At 48.5% G+C, this 24,579-nt stretch overlaps 10 protein-coding genes across 10 annotated transcripts; 5 read left to right on the top strand and 5 right to left on the bottom strand.

The window, feature by feature from the left end:
• Nucleotides 1-483: 483 nt before the first annotated feature.
• On the bottom strand, nucleotides 484-2,550 carry N7500_004945 (uncharacterized protein; the record flags this gene model as incomplete). Its single annotated transcript, XM_056676090.1, has 1 exon — nucleotides 484-2,550. One exon carries the CDS (start codon nucleotides 2,548-2,550, stop codon nucleotides 484-486), a length of 2,067 nt encoding a protein of 688 aa, XP_056531090.1.
• Nucleotides 2,551-3,546: 996 nt separating this feature from the next.
• On the top strand, nucleotides 3,547-5,159 carry N7500_004944 (Zn(II)2Cys6 transcription factor; the record flags this gene model as incomplete). Its single annotated transcript, XM_056676089.1, has 4 exons — nucleotides 3,547-3,603; nucleotides 3,664-4,224; nucleotides 4,274-4,411; nucleotides 4,497-5,159. 4 exons carry the CDS (start codon nucleotides 3,547-3,549, stop codon nucleotides 5,157-5,159), a joined length of 1,419 nt encoding a protein of 472 aa, XP_056531089.1.
• A 112-nt stretch (nucleotides 5,160-5,271) lies between these two features.
• Nucleotides 5,272-6,233, bottom strand: N7500_004943 (uncharacterized protein; the record flags this gene model as incomplete). Its single annotated transcript, XM_056676088.1, has 3 exons — nucleotides 5,272-5,770; nucleotides 5,826-5,958; nucleotides 6,014-6,233. The coding sequence occupies 3 exons, from the start codon at nucleotides 6,231-6,233 to the stop codon at nucleotides 5,272-5,274; spliced, it is 852 nt and encodes a 283-aa protein (XP_056531088.1).
• Nucleotides 6,234-6,945: 712 nt separating this feature from the next.
• On the top strand, nucleotides 6,946-8,227 carry lysB (homoisocitrate dehydrogenase lysB; the record flags this gene model as incomplete). The annotated part of the gene is made up of 4 exons (XM_056676087.1): nucleotides 6,946-6,973; nucleotides 7,040-7,080; nucleotides 7,150-7,319; nucleotides 7,384-8,227. 4 exons carry the CDS (start codon nucleotides 6,946-6,948, stop codon nucleotides 8,225-8,227), a joined length of 1,083 nt encoding a protein of 360 aa, XP_056531087.1.
• A 185-nt stretch (nucleotides 8,228-8,412) lies between these two features.
• Nucleotides 8,413-9,457, bottom strand: N7500_004941 (DUF1769 domain-containing protein; the record flags this gene model as incomplete). The annotated part of the gene is made up of 3 exons (XM_056676086.1): nucleotides 8,413-8,654; nucleotides 8,714-9,232; nucleotides 9,289-9,457. 3 exons carry the CDS (start codon nucleotides 9,455-9,457, stop codon nucleotides 8,413-8,415), a joined length of 930 nt encoding a protein of 309 aa, XP_056531086.1.
• A 750-nt stretch (nucleotides 9,458-10,207) lies between these two features.
• Nucleotides 10,208-10,936, top strand: N7500_004940 (uncharacterized protein; the record flags this gene model as incomplete). The annotated part of the gene is made up of 1 exon (XM_056676085.1): nucleotides 10,208-10,936. The coding sequence occupies one exon, from the start codon at nucleotides 10,208-10,210 to the stop codon at nucleotides 10,934-10,936; it is 729 nt and encodes a 242-aa protein (XP_056531085.1).
• Nucleotides 10,937-11,182: 246 nt separating this feature from the next.
• Nucleotides 11,183-12,478, bottom strand: N7500_004939 (serine hydrolase domain-containing protein; the record flags this gene model as incomplete). Its single annotated transcript, XM_056676084.1, has 1 exon — nucleotides 11,183-12,478. One exon carries the CDS (start codon nucleotides 12,476-12,478, stop codon nucleotides 11,183-11,185), a length of 1,296 nt encoding a protein of 431 aa, XP_056531084.1.
• Nucleotides 12,479-12,903: 425 nt separating this feature from the next.
• N7500_004938 (uncharacterized protein) lies at nucleotides 12,904-15,213 on the bottom strand (the record flags this gene model as incomplete). The annotated part of the gene is made up of 1 exon (XM_056676083.1): nucleotides 12,904-15,213. The coding sequence occupies one exon, from the start codon at nucleotides 15,211-15,213 to the stop codon at nucleotides 12,904-12,906; it is 2,310 nt and encodes a 769-aa protein (XP_056531083.1).
• Nucleotides 15,214-16,127: 914 nt separating this feature from the next.
• Nucleotides 16,128-17,659, top strand: N7500_004937 (uncharacterized protein; the record flags this gene model as incomplete). Its single annotated transcript, XM_056676082.1, has 3 exons — nucleotides 16,128-16,154; nucleotides 16,224-17,478; nucleotides 17,538-17,659. 3 exons carry the CDS (start codon nucleotides 16,128-16,130, stop codon nucleotides 17,657-17,659), a joined length of 1,404 nt encoding a protein of 467 aa, XP_056531082.1.
• A 1,667-nt stretch (nucleotides 17,660-19,326) lies between these two features.
• N7500_004936 (Major facilitator superfamily domain general substrate transporter) lies at nucleotides 19,327-21,164 on the top strand (the record flags this gene model as incomplete). Its single annotated transcript, XM_056676081.1, has 4 exons — nucleotides 19,327-19,598; nucleotides 19,674-19,919; nucleotides 19,978-20,047; nucleotides 20,109-21,164. The coding sequence occupies 4 exons, from the start codon at nucleotides 19,327-19,329 to the stop codon at nucleotides 21,162-21,164; spliced, it is 1,644 nt and encodes a 547-aa protein (XP_056531081.1).
• Between the last annotated feature and the right edge of the window lie 3,415 nt (nucleotides 21,165-24,579).

The following is a 24,579-nucleotide window of genomic DNA, read 5'->3' as shown; positions in this document are numbered from 1 at the left end:
GCAGTACTGTGAGCATGGAAATCCGACAAGAACCTTGGAATATTTTTAGTGTCTCAATTTGATGAGAAAATGAAGTGCTTACTATATGAAAACCCAATAAATGGTAGTATGAATGCTCTGAGCCCCGCTATATTGATGAAAAAAGATGCTAAATTCGATAATGCCCCAAAGCGCTAAGAATAATATGCTCAAGAAATTGGTACAGAGTATGCAAGAGATAGAAGAAAGAATAATCAGACATCCCAAAACACTGAGAGATTTAAAATGCTAGCATAGTAGGAAAGAGACACGGAAGAATGGATGGTAAAAAAGTCGGGGGCAAGCCTCGATGAATGGAAAGGGTCTCACGATGGGTGAGATAGAAGAAAATGGGAAGACTATGATCAGAGAAGATTCAAAGGTTATTCCAAAATTTACCAGAAGCGGAGATGGGCCAGCGAAATCCATTTCAGATAAACATGGTGTAGTTCTGATATAGAGCGCCTAGTGTAGTGACAAAGTGGCAATGTCGATGGCGACGCTGCGTGACTCAGCCTCAGTCTCAGTTGCGGGCTGCGCATCAGGAGCAGGCTCAGTGGACTTGGCCTCAGTGGAAATCTCCCCTGTGGCCTCTGCCGAAATCTCAGGCACAACAGTCTCCTTCACAGGCACATCGTCTTCCTTCTCAGCCTCGGCCTGGACCTCTGCTGATTCCGGACTCTCGAGCACCTCTGGTTTGGACTTGAACGTCTCTTGCTTCTCATCGACGTTCACTTGATCGCCAGCCGTTGGGATTGCCACGGGCTCTGCGGCAGTCTCTTCACTTGTGGCGGTGGTTTCAGCAGCGTTCTCCTCAACATCCTCAGCGATGGTCTCAATGAGGGCCTCGACAGGTGCATCCACCTCAGCCTCGGCCTTGGGTCCGTTGGAATCAACGGTCTTAACCGGTACCTCCGTAGCATCTTCGATTGGGACGAGGTCAGAGCTTTCAGCCGATGTCTCCTCGATGACTGGCTCAGGCGCTTCAATCGACTTCTCGATTGGCTCAACAGATGCAATGGCAACTTCTTGAGTAGGCTCCTCAGCCTGGGCAGGGCAGGCGATCTCCTTGACTGGCTTAGGAGCAGCTTCGGGCTGTCTAGCAGCCGCAACCGGGGTAGGTTCCACTGTTTCAGGCTCCTTGGGGCTGGCTGTGATAGGCTTCACGATGTTCTCCTTCTCACTTTCCTGTCTCTTTTGGGAGGCCTTATGTTCGTCTTTCTGTGGCACAGGGTCCTTGTTCAGACCCTGAGATTTCTGAGTTTGAGGTCGTAGAGCGGTGCTCTTAGGCTTCGCATGGGGGACGCCACGGTCTGGCACCCTTCCAGTTGATGGCCTGGGGGCCTTGGAAAGAGATGTTGTCTTGGTAACAGGCTTTGCATCAGTCTTTTCCTGGGGGTGGGACTTGTTCGCAGAGCTAGCAGTAGGCCGCATCATTCTCGCAAGGAAACCCTCATTGACAGGCTTAGTGGTTGTATCATGAGCTGCTTGAGAAGGCAACGAAGGGCGAGAGGCTTGTCTGCGAATGCTTGTACTCGGAGTAGTAGCACGCGATTGACCTCCCGTTGCGCTTTTGAGGGATGAAGGTTTTCTTGTGAGGGCTGATGTACCGGTAGTAGTGCGAGTACTCGGAGCCCCTGCGCTTCCTAGCTTAGCAGTTTGCATCGAACCAGGTACACGGGCAGGCTTCGGTGGGGACTTGGTTCCTGGCTTGTTGGATGCACCTGCGGTAGGTGGCTTTGAAGTATCTTGTGTCAGGGCTGAGCCACGGGTTGGCCGTGCTGTTGTCTTGGGATTCAGTGAGACACGACTCGGTTTGTGTGCCAGGGAGCTGACACGCTCTTTAGCCACCTCGCGGGCTGTGGGCTTGGAGGCTGTCTTGTGAGCAGCAGGCTTGGTGCCAGCTGAAGCTGCAGTAGTTGATACAGACTTGCTCGCTGCACTGCGGGCAGATCCTACGGAAGAAGGCTTCTTCTTGATCGCTCCTGATGAACTTGACTTTTGCGAGGGAGTGTCGGAGCTTGTAGACTTGGAATCCGTGGAGATGGGCTCCTCTGTCTGCTTTGGTTGGATGTTTCGCAACTGAGATTCAGTCTCAGTGTGGGCTGCAGGTCCCTCGTTGACGGTTTGATTCCGTGCACTCTTGATTTCGGTGGCTTCCTCCGGTCGACCCTCGGCCATTATCCGTCCCATAGTCGAGTTCTGCGTGTGGTCTAGGCGACTGAGCGGGGTGGGGGAGATCATAGTCTGCCGGCCAGACTCCGCATCCCCCGAATTGATTTTCGGTCCAAACATTCCAGAACTATCGCTGCGCCCACTTGTTTTCCTCAACGGCGAAGCAGGATTCGACTGTACGGCCCCGTCTACAGTCACAAAGCTCGCCCGGACCTTGGACAGTTGCCGGCCTGTCCCTGACGAATCTGATGCAGCTGGAGATCGGCCACGAGGCGGCGGAGAGGCGACGGGGCTTTGGCCTTCAAACTTGGCCAACAAGCTGCGCACTCCAGGGTGATGGGCATTGTTATCGGACATTATCGCTCACAGAGGGTACGTCAGTCGAACAAGGGCGGGTATGGAATCGAGGGGAATCGAAAAACGCGTCTGCAGAGCACAGGGGTGCTCCTGAAATCAGGTCAAAACGGGATTGTTGTGTCTAATCGGATACAGGTAGGTCCCACTGCATGTTCCCAGGAGGGGTTGAGTTCAACGCGTCAAAGTTGGGTAGAGAATTGGTATGAGACAAGAGGACACAAGGTGTGAAGAAGGGCCGATCCAGAAACTATTACATACATATACGCTAGTTAAGCCTAGCGTATTCAATAGGCCAATGCCCTACGTTGTACCCCGTACGTATATTGTACAGAACTCCCCATCTCAGGGGCTTTCATCTCTATGTGACAGGTGATTCCATCCTTGAGGGGTTTAATTAATATTACTGTACGGAGTACACGGCGTACTGAAACCCCTTGTGAGGTCTGAAACATTCTCTCTGGACACTACAAGTGGAGCTTGAGTAAGGGGGTGAAGATGCCTGAGTCATCCAAAATCTCTCCGAGCCTGGATTTCCTCCAATTTGAGTCCTGCTTGTGAAATCTAGAGTAGTTCCAGTATCTATGGATACTTAAATGAGCTAGGTATATAACTGATAGTCAAGACATGTATCGCAATGTCGGGTATACCGAGTTGACAGGACATCATTTGAAAGGGATAATAATAGATTAGGTGGCCAAGAAATACTTCGTACAAATCTCACAATTCACGTTGGAAAATATACTGGAAGATGTGGTTTTTTTCCCATCATACCAGGTATATGATATGCAGATCACCTTGTGAGTTCAAGGCAAAAGGCCAATTACCTACCGTACCTATCGACTTTATACAACTTTGAAAGTCCATGCAAGCTGTACCTTTGAGCCAATGAGAGAATATCGGGACATGTCCGAGGCACGTGATGATACCGATTCTTCCTATACGAAGCTTCTCTGACGCCTTTAGCTTCTTCAGATTAGTATGGGTTTATGATTCATAATGGTTGGCGTGCCTCGGAGCAATGGCTGCTCGCTCTGTGTCAAACGGCGGGTCAAAGTGAGTGGATTTTCCAATAAGTCTGGTGAAAAAGTCCTCGCCATATTGATAGCGCCACAGTGTGATCAAGGGCTTCCTGGTTGTGCCAGATGCGATAAGTATGGCCAACCCTGCCCTGGATATGATCGGAGCTTCAAGTTTGTTACCGGGAAGCCGTATCGGGATCGGCGTCAACCTAACCCAAGGAATGATAAAAAGGACGAAACACGTCTTCAGAGTGGAAACTCGAATTCTCACATTGATCCCGTGTCAATCTGTCAGAATATGGCTCAGAAAAAGAATCTGTCCTCACTTATCTCTGTGGATGTGGATGTTGTGCAGCATCTGTGTGTTCTCATTGACGATTTCTCTCAACCATACACTCCCAGTCCAACACATGTTGTGATCAGATGGTTTGGGTTTCTTCCCTCCATTTATGGCCAAAATCACGTATTGGATGCCACTATAAGATCTTTCACCGCACATCACTTTGGGCGCACCACCCAAAATATCCAAATGGTGTCATATGCCCGGTCAGCTTATGGGGAAGCCTTGCGCGGACTTCGCAAATCGCTGGAAGCACCTGCACAAAGTTTATCGTCTCATATATTTTGTGCGGTAGTATTACTATGCATGTATGAGGTAAAGCATGTTTGAAACGAGTCGTCTGTCAGTGACTGATCATATCTAGCTTTTCACAGATACTGAAAACCCAGAGTCATGGATGAAGCATGCCAAAGGGCTCAGCCAGCTGGTACGGATTCGAGGACCAGATAGGTACAGTACCGAGCTCGATGTAACGTTACTAAAAGCTGCCCGAGGATTGATTGTGAGTTTGACTCTTTGCCTTTAATCTCCTGAGGAAGTAATATAAAATCACTTGAAACTTGGAACAGACGCTCATATCTGCACAGGTGATGCACTCAATGTTCTCCGGTGAAGAGTGCTTTCTAGCCTCCGATGCGTGGCATGATAAGATGCGACAGCAATATACATCGGACTTGCCCCCAGAAGTGCACAACAGCATCGAACAATTTTTTGCATATTTCACATATGCCCCGAGTCTTGTGCATAAGCTTTATGGTTTGAAGCATGTCGATGCCACCAGTGCTGAAGCTTTACAGACAATCTCAGAACTCTTGTCCGAGGCCCTGGAGATGCAGACGAAACTGGCTATATGGTATGAGCAATTTTCTCAAATTGTACCTCCGCCAACTGAAACCACATCCCAAACCGGGGATAAGCTATATCCGATTGTTCTTATATATACAGACACGAGCTATGCAACGATCTACTGCGGTTACTACTCTTATATGGTCATCATTCATGAAGTTTTGAACTTTTGTGGCTACCCGGGTCAGCATGAAGCCATGGTTGCCTATTACCGAGATCAAATTTGCAAATCAGTGGAATACAACAGCGTGGGAGTAATGGGCCCATACCGAATGGGGTTTCCTCTCCGCGTGGCATTTGAAGTTGCAGATTCAGTCACGAGCTCTTGGATCTTAAAAAGGCTTGGACAATTTTCGAAGATCTATGCAGCCGCCCAGCCAGAGAACTATCATACTGTCTTATGATCCCAAACCAAGTGATTAAACTATCATGAGTGAAAGCCAATTCCTAAAGCCATTCTCCAAGCAGTATCTGGTATTCACCACCAGTCTCGGAAATGTTCAAAGTTCAACTAGCTCAGTCCCGCATCGATTCCAAATCATCACATATGGCGCGCTTAGAAATGACCGACAACCCAGCCGGTTCTGCTACAGCGCGTGCCGCCAAAAGCAAGGCAACAATGATGACCTCCACCAGAAGCCCCATTCCAATCAAGATGCCGACATCACCAGTGGCTGGGTTGAATTTGGGGGGTCCATACTCCAACAATAGGAAATAACTGATCCGAACCAGCAAAAAGGGAAGAGTCAAAAATGTCAAAAGCACGGCGCGGTGACCCAACTCGGAAAGAATAAACCGGGATTTAACCGCAAGCCACCCGACAAGACCGGACACATAGACAAATGTGACAACAAGAACAATGGATCCAGCTTCTCTCAATGCGTGCATGCTGATACACCCACCCACTACTGCTAGCATGATGGCGATGAAAACCGGAAAACGAAAGAAATGCAGAGCAAACCGGGTCCGCTTGGTCCATTTCGAATTACCAGGACCAGTCTCTCCGGATTGCCCACTTTTGAAGAAACATCATCAGCATAACTCCCAGGGTTTCGATATCTTCAACATACCATCGCAATAAGACTAAGCTGACTTCAAACAAGAGAGGTGAAAGGCCCACGCTTTGCAAAATGGATTCAGCAATGAGCATTGGCTTCTCTGGATGTGGACTGGCAAGCACCAGCGCCGAGCCTGCTATGCGAACTATGAAGAATTTCAATAGCCGGATTTTCAAATTATCGGAGTGTCTTCCACTTACTCTGTGACAGAAGACCGACCATACTCCACCAAGAATAGAACACACATCGTCCTATACTCTTGTTCTTACGGTGGTGCCAGTAACGCCATTCTTGCATGGATCTTGTGCTAAATTGTGCAATGTGAATGAGGGAATATATCACAATCTCTGCGATGGCAACATTCCGCGTCATAGTTGATATTGGCGAATCCAACGAACGGGAGAGAGTACTGATTGCCATAGTGAGCCCTGAATTCGAAGAAAGACTCGATAATATTTTTTGGGTGATAGTGAAGTACGGAGTCAAATACAAACATGAAAAAAATGAAGTGCAATTTGGACTGCTTTAAATATCTATTCCGATAATTTGGTTCAATCTCTGTCGAAGACTTTGTATACTCGATGCTGGTGGATCTACATCGCGGTAAGTGACCCATTTGGGTTTAGCGCTTATAGCACCTAGCGTGGATGGCTCCTCGAAAGACTTGAATGGCTGTAAAGACTGAGCGATACGAAGAGAATGGAGATTTTAAAGTTCAGCGAAGCCGTGAGAGGAGGTTACAAACACTAGATGTAGAGAAGTGCGAAAATGTTGTCCATGCTCAATTTCGCGAGAAATGGCCCGTTTAGGTAGTCCGAACATGCATACTATACACACTCAGGCGCAACCTGGGAATGGGTTCCCGGCTGACCGCTTCATTTGAAACTCTAACGGATATCCAAGCAGTACACTTCTTTGTTGTATTATCTGTATAGAATTCATATCCGTGTGCTAGAAAGGTTAACTGGTAAATCTATGTACTCCGTACAGTGGGTCTGAAGAAAGGGCGCTTCTCCGGACCCCGGAGTTAGTACTGGAGCAATAATAATCCGACGCCGTATACAAAACGAAAAGCTCCGATGACGGCGAATATCGATTTTAGGAAAGCAACTCTGCAAAAAAGTCTATCGAAATGGCTGCTGCCCGGACACTTCGCATTGGTACAGTCGCCCTTGTCTTGCGACCTCGTGGCTCCGCAATTGACTGACATGGCTGGAATATCATAGGTCTCATCCCTGGAGACGGTATCGGACGGGAGGTCATCCCGGTGGGTAGCTCTCTCAAGATCTGATATGCGAGTCAATTCACTGACTCAATGGTTCTTGTTGAAATATAGGCCGGCCGTCGGATCCTTGAGTCCCTCCCCGCGTCCCTGAACCTCAAGTTCAGCTTCGTCGACCTTGAGGCCGGCTATGACACTTTCCAGAAGACTGGAACCGCTCTGCCCGACAAGACTGTCGATATCCTGAAGAAGGAATGTGACGGTGCTCTCTTTGGTGCTGTCAGGTAAGTCAGAAGTCTCTTCTTTCAGCACGCGCGATTTCAGCTGACAATTGCTCCCAACTCGAAGCTCCCCCAGCACCAAGGTCGCCGGCTACTCGTCACCCATTGTCGCTCTCCGCAAGAAGCTCGACCTGTACGCCAACGTCCGCCCTGTCAAGACCACCGCTGGCAACAGCAATGGCAAGCCCATTGACCTCGTCATCGTTCGCGAGAACACCGAGGACCTGTACGTGAAGGAAGAGCGCACCATCGATACCCCTAACGGCAAGGTTGCCGAGGCCATCAAGCGTATCTCCGAGAACGCCTCATACCGCATCTCCAAGATCGCCGGTGAGATCGCGCTCAGCCGTCAGAGCATCCGTGACGCTGCCCCCGGCATTGCTACCCGTAGCCAGCCCATGGTCACCATCACCCACAAGTCGAACGTGCTCTCGCAGACTGACGGTCTCTTCCGTGAGACCGCGCGCCGCGCTCTTGCCGCCGAGAAGTTCTCCTCCGTCTTTGTCGAGGAGCAGATCGTCGACTCCATGGTCTACAAGCTCTTCCGCCAGCCCGAGTTCTACGATGTCATTGTCGCCCCTAACCTCTACGGTGACATCCTCTCTGACGGTGCTGCTGCCCTTGTTGGCAGCTTGGGTCTCGTCCCCAGTGCTAACGTTGGTGATAACTTCGCTATCGGCGAGCCCTGCCACGGCAGTGCTCCTGACATTGAGGGCATGGGTATCTCCAACCCCATTGCTACTATCCGCAGTGTTGCTCTGATGCTCGAGTTCCTGGGCGAGATGAACGCCGCTGCCAAGATCTACGCTGCCGTTGATGGCAACCTGGATGCTGCTCAGTTCCTTACCCCCGATATGGGTGGAAAGGCCACCACTCAGCAGGTGTTGGAGGATGTCTTGAAGAGACTGTAAAAGTAAACTTGTATATAAGTGAAAAGTTTGCAAATGATATCTAGAGATGAATCCACTGTTTTTGCATTGACAGCCATTTAACTGTAAAGAGGCACAAGCCCGGTGATTGTCAAAACCCATTTCTATTGTAATTGGTGCAGGGGTGTTTGAGAACTACAACAGGCTCTGTTAAACCAGAAAATGTATCACTCAACATCGCCAGACGATGGCTCCGCCTCCCAATCAAACTTCCCAAGACTCTCGTCGCGTTGCTCGCTCTTGGTGTCGTCCTTCTTGTCTTCCGTTTCGCACAGGACCACCGAGAACACCACAGCAAGATACACCCGTCCGGTTGAGACTTCCTTGAGCGTGTATCGCAACTCATGGTTATTCTCATCCACATACTTCATAATGGGCAAAGTGAATCCAGGGAGGCGGACAGAGAAATCTACCATGACCAGTGAGCCGACGATTCCAATCAAAAGAGCAAATTTGTGTTTCACTCACCATTAAATGCCAAATAAGGATTGCCAAAATCAACAGAATACATCCTCCCAGGCTCAAAGTTGAAATCCTTCCTATTTGCCTCATCCTGGAAATGCTTTCTGCGCTCCTCGACTGTATCAGGGATATTAAATTGCCGACGCACATCGGCAGCAGCTTCACTATAAGAGCCTTCTTCAATAATCTCATCATGGAGCGTTGGCACTTCGTCTGTTTTCTGCATCTTATCTCCAATACGGAACTGGTCCCACGAGGCCAATGCCGGGCTGTACAGATACGGCTCATCAGCGTAGACATCGCCGTCTAGGCTAGGGTCAAGCGTCCACTTGACTATCCGTAGTGCTGCGTTGAATCCTGGGGGTAGGATGTCACGAATTGGATGATCAAAGTCATTGCCAAAGAAGAGATTGTTGCCGTTCACCGGCTCTTTGAAAATGATTGAGAAGCATATAGAATATAGGTCTCTCTTATGCAGAGGATGGTCGAAATATGGACATGTGGATGGTGAATTTTCGGGATAGCCTATTTGGAGGATGAGCTCCGTTCTATGGCCAAATAGATGAAAGGAGGGATATTACCTGTATAATCTTTAATCCGTACGCAGAGACTCACAATAGCGTGTTCGTTCTCAATTCGCACCGTCTCGCCATTTACAGGTACCACTTGATGATGCGTTTTGGGGTTGTAATCTGCACCTGCCGTTACCTTTAAGCGGTGCTTGTTTGCGTTGGCACCTTGGGTCACCATGCTTGGGGTGGGTAGTAGAGCTACTTGGCGAAACTTCGTGTCAAGGTTTGATATTTTTCTTAGCAGGCTGTTGTTGGAAGCTCATTTGGAGCGTGGTTAACGAACCTAATTTTATAGGCTTGACGCCCAACAACGTCATCGTTGTTGACCTCGGGATGACAATCAAGTATCGATAAGAGTGACAATTCAATGTCGGAGTTTTCACCACACCAAAGCTCAACTAGCAATAAGTAGTGTGTTTGCTATTGAATAGCAATGGACAATGTATGCCAGGAATATCTGCGTCGTGATCTATTAATCCCAATGTCTCCCAAGTGTGGTGGTCTAGGTTCAAGAATATGTATGCATTTTCCATAAATGAGAGGGATTCCATCATGTTACCAACACAGCGCTGTATACATATTTTTATCGTCGTGAGAACTTCTATTTGTTGACCTATCTATGTTGTATATTATAGTCGAAGCAAAGACTCAGCCTTGTTCAGCTCCAGGGCTGAAATCTAAAGGAATGACATCACGGAAACCTTAACCTGAAACTCAACTCTGATTGGCTGGAGCGGTACGTGACACCCAAAACGGTTAGTGCAATGAGGACGATCAACCATCCATGGGCGATGCCAAGACCTGCGCCTCGGGGCCACGAGATATTTTCTTTTCTACTTGAGCTATATAAGATGTCGAAATTTCCCTTCTGAGATACTAATTGACTTACAGACTACTCAATTCTATCAGCTGCTACTAAACAGAAACAATGGCTTCAAGGGATATCTCTCAACCCATCCATTCTCCTACCTTTAATGATCCATTTTTGACGGTCGACTCAAACAAAATGACTTCGTCCAATACTCCCCAATACATCCAGACTCCCTCCAAAACCCCCACTTTCAAAGTCGACTTCACATGGAAGAAATGGAAGGCTCTGGTCTCCGACGCCAACAATCCTCATGCAGGTCCCTTGTACACGGTCCATTTCCCATTCAGCTTTGGAACCACCATGGTTTTCAAAAAAGCCCCCGATGAGGAAGTCATCGGGAATAGCAAGCTGAACCTGGTCTCCATCAATGCCGAGTACGAACTGCGTGGACAGAAGGCCCATCTTCTAGCTCAGAAACGCTGGCGGACGGTATACACCCACCGCTCGCTCAATTTCTCAGACACCGAAACTCCAGTCACAATGACATGGACTAGCGATGCAGGGTTCAAGAACTGGGACTTTGTCTGTGTCGATGAGCAACAAATGCCCGTGGCAAAATTTACTGCTAATTGCTGGGGTGTCACTAAAATTGGCAAAATCGAATTTAGTGGGCCCAAGGCAGATAACAGAGCCGCTCAGGAAGAGATTATGGTCACGGGAATTACTTTGTTCTATTGCATGATGCTTCGCTGTAACAATGTGTTCAATCTCTTTGGGGCTATTTTCGCTCGGCCGGGACACAAACAGCACATTGAGCCTCAGCCTAAAGCTGTGACTAGCGAATAGGGTTTGCAATCTGCTTGACCGAGTCTTTTGTTGTTTGAGGTTTATTTTTTGATTTGAGGACAAAGAGATACACCATTTGCTATAACGTTTATGATACTTATTCGAAAATATTACTTCATAGTACATTATCTCGACTATGTAATTGTTTCAACTGTACACAAGTTCGATGCATCTTTGTCCTTGATTCACAATTTCATCCTGGTCCACCTAGGTACCTGCCACAAGATACTATATCTCGATCAACGATCAAGGGAAAGGAACATCCTGGCCAAGCGAGCGGGCAACCCAATAGCCTACCGCCTCGCGAACAATATTATTGCTCGCCCAGTTGCGGCTTGGATACACACGATGGGCCAGCATGACCATAAAGGTATCCGAGGCCCGGTCAACAACAAGTGTGGTACCAGTAAAGCCCGTGTGGCCTCCAGACAGCATATTGGCCATGGGTCCAGAGAAATAGTACTGGTTAAGCTCGAAACCGATACTGTGCTCATCACCAGGGAATGCGGTATTGAAATTTGTGAACATCAAGTCCACAGTCTCTGGCTTCAGTATCTGCTTGCCGCCATATGTGCCGTTATTCAGGATCATCTGACAGAAGATCGCCACGTCCTCGGCGGTCGAAAAGAGACCAGCATGTCCGCTCACACCATCAAGAGCCCAGGCATTCTCATCGTGCACAGTTCCTCGCACTGGCTGGGGACGCTTGGGCTCGGCATCTCCCAAAACTTCGCTCTGGTATTCCGTCGGCGCCATGCGTGCGTAGTGACGGAATCTAGGGGACTGGTTGTTTCCCTTGTTGAAAAAGGTGCTTCTCATACCGAGGGCATGGGTGTATGAATAGACATACTCCTCGAATGGTGTTTTGGTGACCTTTTCCAGCAAGAAGCGCAGGTTCATGAAGTTCAGGTCTGAGTATGTGTAGGTAGATCCAGGAGCATTTTCGAGCTCATGTTCGATGACAGCTTTGACGCGCTGCTGCATAGTCTTGTATGGTGCTTCATACAGACCAGGCAGAGGGTCAGGAGGAAAGCCACTTATATGGGTCAACAGCATTTGGACAGTGATGTTGCTCTTCCCATTGGCCGCAAACTCAGGAAGGTATGATGCGACGGTCTTGTCCAAGCTGAGCTTGCCCTCATCAATGGCACGCAGCACGGCTACCGCAGTGAACACTTTCGTCAGACTGGCCATGTCGTAGATTGTGTCCATTTTGGCCTGGGTCCGTTCTGAGGGTGGGAGCAATGTGCCATTGGAGTCTGCATACAAATTTGTATGTCCGAAAGCGAACGAGCTCACAATAGTGGCCTTGTGGCCAATGACAACAGAGCCTCCGGGCTGAATGGGGTGAATCACATTGTGCGAAGGTGCTCCATAATTGGCAGGAATAGTGTACTGGCTCAAGTTCTGCGGTAGCTGGTGAAGAGGTTCGGCGAGAAGTCCCACTGATTCAGGGGAGCCATGTTTGAGGACTCGGTCTGCGGCGCTACAAAGCGAGCCGCAGCTTGCAATGAGGCAAATGGCTGAAGACTTCAGTCTCATTGTAGAGTGTGAATGGCACGGGGAGGCATGGAAATCCCGGGCTCCAGCCTGCAAATATATATGAGTTCGCTTCCTGTTATCTGGAGATTGTCTATAGATTAAATGCGACTCAGCGTAGTAACCGTTTCATCATTTCTGGATAAGATCAGCTCCGGGGATGGGGTAATGCTCCACATATAACCCGTTTAACAATCGTACGGAGTGCCTATCTCCGGGTTCTCCCCGACAGGGGAATAATAGACGACCCCCGCAAACTTGGAAGACTTCACCAATATGATATCTGGAGATGGGTTGAATGCCATAGAAAATAGAAGATGTGAAGATATAAAAGCCAAGACAAAGTATATAAGAGCCAAGACCGAGTGTATCAAAGCCAAGGCCGAGTTTAAAAAATAGATAAATGACAAGACCATTGTTTACAAAAGCTAAGCCAAATCTGGCGCGGGAAGCTGAATATTGATATGGGATCCGATACCGCTGCCGACATCCGAAATGTCATGGTCCAGTTCTTCGGTATCCATACGCCGACGGTTCTTGCCACGGCCGACTTCGATATCAACAAACCGGGCACTAACGGGTGTAATTGGTTCACTCCCAGTGCCAATTGTAGTGCCATCTGACATAAGGTCGTCCGACTTCAATTCCCAATTGGCCGCACGAACCTTAGCTCTGCGACGTTCCGAGTTGACGGTCTCCTTCATGTGGGCGAACGATCGCACTTGATCTGCGGCCCACTTGTCCAGAAGCTCGTCTCGAGCTTCGACTTCTAGCTGAAGCTGTTCTTCAAGGCCAGCATTAAGATTTTGAAGACGCTGCACCTCAGAATTGGCGTCATGTAGCGATGTGGTGAGGTCTGAGATGCGAACATTGAGAGTACCAGTCTCTGCTGCGTGCGTATGAAGTTCACTAGTGTTCTTCTCTAGGCTCTCGACGGCTCTTTCATATTCCTTTTCCAAAAGTTCCACCTGGGCCATCAAGTCGCAAGCTCGAATTCGATTGTGTTCGACTGTTTCCTCCAACTCCTGGATGCGAGAGTCAGACTCGGCAGCAGTAGCCTCGGCGGAACAGCGTTTTGAGCGTTCGTAAGCCACTTGTCTCTTCAGCTTAGATATCTGCCGAGTGTAGTTCTCCTTTGTAGCCGTGTTCTCCTTCTCAAGATTATCGATAAGACTTTCGAGACCCTTCACTTCATGATGATACTTGTCGAGCGCTGTATTTAATCTATCAATCCCAACAGCCTGTTCTTGGCCTTCACGCTCGAGGTCTTGCATTCGCATCCGCGTGTGGAGCATATCGCCCGCAGAAGATGCGATTGCATCCTCGAGAGTCTCAATCTTTTTGGCAGCTGTCTCATATCGGTATAGTAAAGCATCAAACTGCCCTCGAAGAGCCTTTTCTCGGCCGAGAGAGCCGTGGTGATAATGGCGTTCTGTCCCCAGATCTTTTGCAAGTGACTCCACCCGTTCCACCAGCGCACCTAGGGTTGCCTTGCCGTCCTTAAGACTGATATTGGCAGTTTCACCTGGTAGCGCACGCTCAAGCCCGAGGCGAGCTGAGCGGAAGTGCGTCTGCATGTCGGATATGACATCGTCCACGCCGTCCCCGCAGAATCCCAAGTTGGAGCATTCTTGGGTGACTCCTTCAAGAGCCTCAGCAGCATCGGAAGCACGAGACAAAGCATTTTCCAAGATCTTCATAACATTTTCGTAGAAGTCCGACGGCGGAGAAGACTGGCTGAAAAGGCCACTGATGGTAGGGTCATTGAGCCCTGAGAGTCGTGATCGACAGGCATTGAACAGGTCGCTCTTTTCTTGTCTGGCAGCTTCCAGATTCAGGCTTAGGGAGCGGATGTCAGATGCCTCTGTGTTGGCTAAAGTATGCATTTGGGTGGCACGAATGGGCGTTTGGAGTCCATCGGTTAGCATCATGCTATCAGTAACGGGCGGACTATGACTTCGAGTACCCCGGAAATCAGGAGAGCTGGACATAATGACTGCACTGTCATTGAACATAAATGTCTCTGCGTCACAGTTCAAAAATGGAACAGTATCATCCTGACTGTGATTAGAGACGACAGACACTCCCTCACAAGACCTGGGTGTGTCGGGTGTCATCCAATAGGACTCAGCTACCGAACCTGGGTCCTCAAAGCCCATTCCACCTCGTTTCAGGGCTCCGAGCTCATTTTTCAGAGAATCTCGCTCTTGAAGCAAAGCTCGCAATGTCTTTTCCATCTTGCGCGTCTCACGCTTTTCGCGCTCAATTTGATTGATCTCATCACTCAACCCAATTCGCCTGATTCTTCTCTGGGTCCGTGTATCCAAGATTTGGCGGAGCGGAGTAAATTGAAACCTTCGCTCGGTGCATGTTTCATCGAACGGCTCCTCTGTGTCATATGATCGCTGGAAGCGTGGTGTTGGGGCAGACCTGCGTCGGGCTTTGCGGCTAGGTGTGCGATCCCCAGATTCTGCCTCGAAAGATGTCCGACGCATTGCTGGAGTCAAGCCAGTCGACCCAATATCTGCATCATCTAATAACCGAGGACCTGGGTCGGAAAACCGAACTCTCTTTCTTGATTTCTTGGGTGTAATAGAGACTGCTGCTTGCTGCCGATGGAGGCCGACATCTTGTGACACCGCTGCCAAGCTCTGTCTAGTCCGACGTGAGACTGGAGAGTGGCTTGTTGGGTCTGAAAGAGAGCTCTTCCGTTTCCTTCCTGACCTAGTGATGTCCATGTTGAAGATGGGAGTATATTAGAATGATTGAAGTAAAATACAGGAACATCCACTGAGTACGAGTGTTCTGCGTAGGGATGAGCTTTGAAGAATAATTCTATAGATCACAAATTAAGATGTAAACAAACAAAGTGGGGCTCTATAGGCAGCAGGCGCTCAGACGCGTGCCTGGATTCATACTTCCTATTCCGGCAAGCGTAAACAAGATGCTTCTTTAGGCAATCAGGTGATACAAGGGTAGATGGCCGCTGATGCGCCCGTATGATGTCTTTTTTACAGGGTTGCTCAGCGCTATTCTCGACAGGTTTCCCAGTAGGTTTCCCAGTTATTCCGCCCCATTATCTTCAAGATAGTTCTCCCCCTTTCCAGTCTGTAGACGGCAGAAAAAGGCGGAAAAGCATATTTTGTGTAAGAGGCTTTTTTATGTATAACTTCTGATGACTGATGATATACGCGTGATGTTTACATTTTCAACACACGTGACGTATTTTGTTGTGTCCAAACTCGAGATATATCGAAAAGTATAGTTGTGAATTCAATCAAACGATATCTTCCAATATACTTAGCTACCCGGAGGATATTGGGGAGTGTATATGTATTGTCCACGGGTATGTGTACAGTATAGATCAGAGCTAGGTACCTACCTACTCCGCACTGCCACACCACTGTATCGATAGCTTCCAAGTTTCACTCCAAATACAAAACTGGGAAATAATGCAAGTTTGTCCAAAACCCTGCAATATTGACAATATTGGCAATATTAGGCTTATCCTCTTTCCTGTCAGGCTCGCCTCCCTTCCGTGTGACTCTCATGCATCTCCCCTCTCCTAAGTCTCCAAGTGATGTCATTCATGATCTGAAGAGGCTCAACCATCTCACTTATCTCTTGCAAATCTCGATGCATCAGAGAAAAGATGGCGATTAGCACTCTTTCTAGCCGGGTATGTCTAATTATCACCCTTGACAAAAAGTATTGTAGACGGCCCTGTACTCACATTTTGATCTTCCAGCAACAAAGCAACGATGGTCCCTACGACCAGCTAGTTAATGATGGGCAGATATGTCCATCCGCAGGTCAATTGTCATTTCTTGATAAATTACCCGCTGAGATCATTCAAGATATCGCGTCTTATCTCTCGGCCCCAGATCTCACCTGCCTCGGTGCCACTTGCCGAGCCCTCGCCGATCATGCATTGAATGACTTCCTATGGGCTAACCTGGTGAACAAGAGACTACCTACTCCTATCCAGAACTCAGGCCCCTTCGGATCCTTCCGTCGTCTTTATCTTGCATATCATCCCTGCTGGTTCATTCCCCAGCATAAGATTTGGTTCGCGGATACTGAACACACGGGCATGCTGATCATAGCTCGATATGATAACCACCGGGGTGTAATTGAAGCACACCAAGTTGTTGCAGAACGTGGTACTGCTGGATTCCAAACATGGGCGTCAAACCCAGAAGTTATTATTCAGTCTTTTGAACCCAGTGTTTATCTAGCGTTGGGTGATCCTGTCTTGTCTCTCAATGACCCTGATCCATCCTCCCGAAAAGCCCCAATCCAATCTCTCCACTATATGCCAGAGGAACGACGCATGATCCTGGCTTCGGATGCTCGAAATATCTACACATCACTATCGTTTTGCTCCTCATTCAGCCCCCGGGGACCTTGTTTCAAACCCAATGTACTTTGGCCACCACGAACCATCCCGAGCAGGGCACGCACAGTTCGTGATTTGAAGGACTCAGCACCGCCAATAGTAAGGCATCCGTCGGAATTATCAGAAACTTTCTTCCGTGTCAGGAAGTGGGGAAACCCGTGGGCAAACCCAGAGCTTCAATTGTCGCCGGTACCAAAGAAAGCAAGCCTAACCTACTCAACTCTCGATCCCGTTCTTTACACACCCACTGCAGAGAAACCGTACCAGGGAATTTGGGTTGGAGACTATGAGGCCCACGGGTGTGAATTTCTGCTTATGATCCAGAAAGAGATAGCGGAGTTAGCACACGATGACGAAAAAGAGGCGAAGGTAATCGATGCCCAGGACGAGGTCGAACATGACAGCCAGGAGGATGTTGGGCAGCGAGGTCCATTACACGCCGTCAAGCTGACAGGTGACTCCAATGTTCCTCGTGGGCAATTGTCGTTTATTGCCGAAGACATTGGCCCCAGAGGCCTGGTTAGTGTCGCAATGGATGAGCCTTTTACTGGCGCCCGAATTGTGCGTTGCCTCGGCCATGTAGCTGGACTAGGGTTTCTTGACGGTAAGCCTTGCAGATGAACTATATCGCTCTTTTTCTATCTTTTTCTAACATGTTATTAGACACCTACATTGATTCCCAATTGATCCTTATTTCTCCTGACCACATGGCTCTTTACTGGAAGCAGATAGGCCATGTATCCTACTACCAGCGTGTGGACATCGATGCATTAATGCATAGTTGAGTGGCATGTGTGATTTCTTTCATTTACCTGTTACATACCCCAATGTTTTCATGTATTGAGTAGGGAGTAAACGAAGGATGAGTTTCCTTTTTGGGTTAGTTTGGTCTTTTTAGGCTTGGCGAATGCTACGCCGTCACAAAAGGATCTCCCTTTCAGTTTCATCTAAGTCCTCTATCACAATGTACGGTGTACTCTTCGCCCCCTGCAATTGCATCCAATCGGACAGCCCGCTTTCCCACCCCGCTTACTCCTTGCTTTCAGTCGCGAAATGCGGCTGAGTTGTCGCCTCTCATCTAACCTCGAGTTCTTGGGATCTGTATAATTTGGCTTGACTACGATTTGACCATGTGGTACCATTTCGATACAGTGCCTAGAATATATATTATCCAGTGACGCAATATATATTATCCTTCCACAAAATGCTCATTCATTCCACAAAGCTTAGATCATGTTGACTGTCCCGTTTATCTCGAAGGATTCACCTCCCCGATCACACGAGTCATTTCGTCGCTTGTGCACGTCCTGCTGCCTCGTCCGTGTGACCCACTTCCTTCGGTCTACGCTGGTCTACTCCGTACTCCGTACTATAGGCGGGGAAATCTATGGGGAAAACCGGAGTCGGAATCATCAGTGCGAGCCAACCGGGGGCCTAATTGCTCTCTTTCTCCTCCTCTGTTCTCTGGGCCGAGTCGTATAAACCCCAGTCTCTGATACCATCAAATTGTGCCGTTGCCCGACTATCGGTAATACACCAAGACAAGCCAAGACTTGGGGAACAGGTGCCAAGAGAGCTTGGATCCCGAGTCCAAATGATCACCTTCTTTTTCATTTGGCGACATCGCCGCTGTTTCTGGTGTGGTTTTCAATGGCGCACAATGCTCCTAACACATGGCAGCAAGCATTTCCAAAATTAATTTGAAAGGTGACCTGCGTCCTTCCAAGGCTATTGCACTGCAGGCTCGCTGCAACTCAACATTTTTCCGCAAGGTCATCAGATGCCTTCCCACACAATGTCCAGTGCCAAGATTTCCGGTCTCTTCGGGGTCCAACTTTATTGAGGTTTCGGAAACCATCCGAAGGGGCGGGCAAATGAGGATATCTTCACTTAAAGTATGCGTCATATATGCCCAGTTTGCAGGGATATCAGAGTGGGCTGGGCACGAAAGAAAGCGCCATTGATGTGAGTTTTGGAGGCTATTGGCCCGCAAACCACCACCCGTGCTTGGCATGGGGTAAGAGCTGGGGTACGGGCTGCACTCTTTGATACATGGCCGATCGAACTCTATCCCTCGTGGACAGCTAAAGTTATGGGCGTATTCTTGTCCGAGCATCGGGGAATTGAGGAATACGGAATGATCAAGACCAAAGCTCGATGCAGCGCTGTATCAGCCCTCGTGGCGCAATATTGAAATTTAAGAGATCGTGCATGCCCGCTTCCCGCATACCTTTTTTTCCCTTACTGCAGGCTCTTTCTCATACAATTCTTTCTTCTATTGCCAGCCTCGAAGACCCTTGCTGAGCCCATCGGCTTCATTCGAGGTTTGCTCTCTTGAGCTTTACAGCGCTGCCACATTGTCTCTTATGCAGACTCATCACTTGGATCCACAATTGACCTGTTCATTCTCTCTTCACGACCAGCCTAGAAACTACAAAAAGCTTCATTTATCATGGCAGGTGGTGCTGTTGTCAATGTCTTCAAATTCAACACGGGCAGTTTACCTAAGGAGACCCTCAATATAAAGCTATGGTTCGCCGTCTTTGCGTTTGGTCTCATGGGTGCTGCCCGTGGTGTTGACGAGGGTCTCATCACGGGTGTCTTCAACTCCCACTCGTTCAAGCAGTCTGTCGGTATTGATGACCTCAATAAGGGTGATCTCGCTAGTATCAAGGGTACTATTTCCTCTATGGTTCAGCTTGGCAGTATTGCCGGTGCTCTGTTGTGAGTCTTGCTATCAAACCCTATTACCGTCGGTTATATACCTGAGAGCCTTTGCTAATCCCGATTGAATAACAGTGCTTTTGTCGTCTGTGATCGTATCGGTCGTGTTTGGGCCACTCGCCAACTCTGCTGTCTCTGGATTCTTGGAATCGCCATCTTTATTGGAAACAACGGCAACATGGATGCCGTCTACGCTGGTCGGTTTGTTGCTGGTCTTGGTATTGGGCAGACCTGTGTCGTCGGTCCCATCTACCTTTCTGAAATTTCCCCCGCTCCCATCCGTGGTCTTTGCACTTGTATGTTTACTGGTGCTGTGTACCTGTGAGTTCATGCTTATCTGCCCTGTTGAATCGCTTTCAATTACTAATGCTAAGTCCAGTGGTATCATGATTGCCTACTTTGCCAACTGGGGTGCTCAGATTCACATGGCGGACTCCTTTAACCGCTGGGTAAGTGCTGGCCACTACAATCATTGTTGTGCTAAGTAGGCTAACACGTCTTCCTCTATAGGCTGTCCCCACTTCACTACATCTCATGTTTGCCGGGATTATCCTTTTGCTCACCTTCTTCCAGCTGGAGTCCCCCCGCTTTTATATCAAGCAGGGCAAGCGCGAGAAAGCCCTCGAGGTCCTCTGCAAGCTCCGTGGCCTACCTGCTGACCACCCGTACATTCTCAACGAGATCTCCGAAATGGACATTGCCTTCCAGGAAGAGATGGAGGCCACCCTCGGCATGGGCTGGAAAGGCCTGTTCAAGGAGATACTTGGCATCAAACGCAACTCGTACCGTCTGTTCCTCACCAACCTCGCTCAGAACATGGCTTGCTGGTCCGGTGGCTCTGCCATTACTGTGTACGCCCCGGATTTGTTCACGCTCGTCGGCATCACTGGCCAAGAGCAGTCCCTGTTCTCGACCGTTGTATTCGGCGTCGTCAAATTCGTCTCTGCCATAATATGTGCTCTTTTCCTGGTCGATATGGCAGGCCGCAAGCGCTCTCTTATTATTGGCATTATTCTTCAGTCCATTGCCATGTTCTACATTGCTATCTTCCTCAATCTCGTCCCCATTGCCGAAAACCCCGACTTTGTCCCCTCCGAGACGCAGAGCCGTGCATCGACCGCTGCCATTGCCTTCATCTACATTTCCGGTGTCGGTTGGGCCTTAGGATGGAACAGTGGGCAGTACCTCCTTTCCTCGGAGCTGTTCCCTCTCCGTATTCGTGGTATCTGCTCGTCCATTACCATGGCCATGCACTTTATCTGCCAGTACGCTGTCAACCGCTCTCTGCCCGAGATGTTGCTTGAGCATGGAGGTCTTGGCCCTCACGGAACCTTTTACTTCTTTGGAGTCATTTCCATTCTTGGTGGATTCTGGGTTTGGCTCTTTGTGCCTGAGGCCGCTGGTCGCAGCCTCGAGACTATCGACAAGATGTTCGACCTTCCCTGGTACAAAATCGGTCTTCACGGAAGGAAGTTTGCTGAGGAGTACGACCGTGAGCAGGAACGGATTTACCACGATGAGAAGAAGGATGGAGGAGTTGTTGTTTCCCATAATGAGACTGCGTAGTCTTTCTCGACGAAATATAATCATGTGTCCCTTGAAGGGACAGTTTTACTACATGCACTGAATCGAAAAGGTAATGAGCCCTTTACCTATGTCACCCCGCACCGATATGATATCTTTCAGTCTTGGATTCTTTCAAATCTCTTTCCTACCCAGGTACATAGTCATATGAATCAGGCTCCTTGAACTTGATCCAGTGCCATCTCCCCATAAACCCAATTAAACTTAGAGAGGGAATCGACTTTATGTCCACTAATGGCGCACTTGTCCCGCGGCAGTCATATTCCAGTCCCCCATCACCACTGCGGGTGAAACAAGGTCTTTTTTCCCATAGGACTTGATAGTAGTCATCATCGGTGATAACGTCGACATATATTTGTCATGTCATAGGACCTTTTGGGACTCAGGAAGACTAGGAGAAATGTGAGATTCTTGGAAGGAAGACTTTGTAAGGCTGTTGTGTATGCTTCCTCGCTCTCGGGCACAGTCTCTAAGATGGCCTTCTTGACTTTTTGAAAAGTATCCTTATTGAATGACCCTAGAAACCTCACTCATTTCACATTTTGTATTGCTCGAATCTCTAGGTGGAGTGATCTTTTAATGGTGGGTCATAATGCCCCCGATCAGTCCTGTGGTATAGCCAATTTTATGTGTTGTTAGCTTTTTTTTTCCTCTACCAAATTGCAGAATTGAGCTCCATTTCTCACACTCTTGAAATATTTGAATGTAACCATTCAACTAACCATTGAGTCGACTATGGTGTCAAGTCATGAAAATCATGCCGCGAGAATTTCAAGCTCTTCTGGCGACTTCATTAATGCCGAAGCCATCTACATTGGCTGCCAGCGGCGAGGTTGTAGATCTGTGAGCCAGGAGTTCGAGTTTGTTGATGAAAGAGAGAACTGCCAGGGTGTTGATATGGCTTTCTTTGACAGCATTATGAGAGGCCTTGATAACGGGAATACGTAGTTCAGAAACCTGGGATAATGGCTCTTAATCTTAAAGACATAGTAGTGTTCTATTGATGCTAAGTGGTTTGCGTCCCAACCGGTCAACTTGTTTGATTTACGGTATGTTCAACAATTCACCTGCATATTGAATCCTTAACAAGTATTCGAGATCAAAATCCGGCGCCTAGCACTCCATAGCCCAAGAGAAGACGCCATCCAGGGTGGCTACAAGTGAGCCTAAAACTCGGCGGCCAGTTATCAAACGGCCTCGCGCTGACCAATCTTGCATCTATAATATCTCAAACAAATCCTCTGGTACAGCATATCGCGTCACTGCCTATATCAAAGAACATCAATCTCCACACAAAGTGACTTTGGGCTATACAAACAAGCAACTAGGAGATACAGACGTGGCTAAAGTGATATAGTACTCCTAACACAGGTAGTGTACAACGATGTAGCTCACAGCGAAGCTCAACCGAAGCTCGCCACCTACGAAATTTTTGGATGGAAAGTCAAGGGATCGCCATCTCCAGCTCCAAGCATCCGATGTCGACCCAAGTTTAGATATGCATGAGCAAGATAGTAGGTCATTGGCTTGCATTTTCTTGATGACCAACATCTCGACATGCCTGTGATTGTGTTCGTATCTACAGACAGAAGCTTGATAAAATCGTCTGTTAAATTCTGACTGAATTTGAATGGTGATATAGAACAGGCAGAAAGACAAAAGGTATCAAAAAGAGTCAAGACGCCATGACCTTGAAAGCATTGGTCGAAAGTGGAGATTGGAGCGCAGATAATAATTGGTCATCACTCATCAATCCAGCCTTGAATCATGTACTTGTGGTGTAGCGGTGATTTGAAAAGACACACCGTCCACAACACAGACTCAATCTGTAAATACTGATATTGTATCATATTGCCATAGGGCCAAACATCGAGGTCAATGCCCAGATTCGTGCCCCCAGTTCAGTCCTGCGGCGATTTATGCACCCCTATGCCAAGTGTCCCGCTTCAGACCCCGCAATCATACATCAAATGGCCGAAAGTCGAGTCACGAGGAAAAAATCGCCGATTGCCTCCCCGAGTTGAGTATGTCGGGACCAATCACCGGCGTCGTTCGAACCAGGCAGACGAGCCCATAACAGCTACTGACTGGTCCATCATCCACTCGCCAACACCAAGGTAGCTGTCAACCCATTTCTTAACGTCCTTGTTATCTGTGATCTTGTCTGAATTAAGGCTGGGGCTAGGAAGGTCCCACGCACACACGACCCAACGGGGGTGCGCGAGGGTAAACAGAGTTAGCCAATGATTCTCCTATGCATATCAAGAGTGCCCAAGACGAGCACCGAGCGGAATGAATGAAGGATCGGAAGCAGAGGATCGTGAGGGGTAGGGTGTATTTACGTGAGGCCCGTGGAGCGCTTGACACCTGCCAGGAAGGCGGAGACTGATGTTGAAGGCACTAGTCAGTTTGTGTTCCAAGGTAGAACAGAGACATGGGACTCACAGAGTACCGCATCAAATGCGTAGTGGGTAAGACGGCCGAACTAGATTGCACCGAACATCCAAGTCAGTCATGGCATGCTCTATGTTCGGGGGACCTCGGTTGTCCAAGATCTACGAGCAAAGGGCTCTCACCATAATGCCAAGTAGATGTTGTCAATACTGTGGATATTGAGTAACCGGTAGTCACCAAAAAGCTTAAGAGACAAAAGTTAGAGGAGATCCCAGCTGTCATGGAGACCACCCAAAGAGCGGTCACGTGTAGATTCACATGACGTCTCATCCATAAAGAGGCTGGAGATGAGGCTGGTTAGAGAGTGAGGACCTGACATAATCCACCATGTGGCTGGGGCCGGATCCGGCCATATCCACCTCAACACTAGTCCCGATTCGGTCTATCGATAAGCGCTCTCATCCCACCGAAATCCTTTTTCGCCTCTGGGGTCTTTGGGCTGGGGCCTCGATCAATTGGGTGTCTTTATTTGTCACGTTTACATAGTATTCGATAAAGGGACTCCAATGTACAGCGCGTAGGCCAGCACGGGGCAATCCTCCGCTTTTTTGCGGTCAGCCCAGTCTGGAGTTGATGTATGATTTTTTTTCTGCCTGGAGTATTTGTGTCGCCTGTGCCGACACCTCCGGTTTTCAGTAAATATATACCAAGTATAGCTAGACAAAGAGAAAGAAACAAGATGAACCGAGAATACATGTTTCACCGAATTTCCAGGTTGATTTAGTATAGATGTGGCTTAGTGTCAATAGTACGGACAAAAAAATGTCTTGGGATGCCGCCGATACTCACACCGGCGGCCAACATTTTCCCTCCCGCCCCTCACCCATCCGTTTTCTCTTTCCCCTCCATCTCTCATCCTTTCTCTTCTACCATTCTCTCTGACAATTGATCAGAACTCCCTTACCTTTTCTACATTAATTCAACAATTGTTGATCATATCAAA

The sequence above is a fragment of the Penicillium coprophilum genome (assembly GCF_028826855.1).
Source record: "Penicillium coprophilum strain IBT 35676 chromosome Unknown utg000004l_segment0_segment0, whole genome shotgun sequence".
Taxonomy (NCBI): Eukaryota; Fungi; Ascomycota; class Eurotiomycetes; order Eurotiales; family Aspergillaceae; genus Penicillium; species Penicillium coprophilum.
This window is presented reverse-complemented; position numbering and strand designations above follow the sequence as displayed.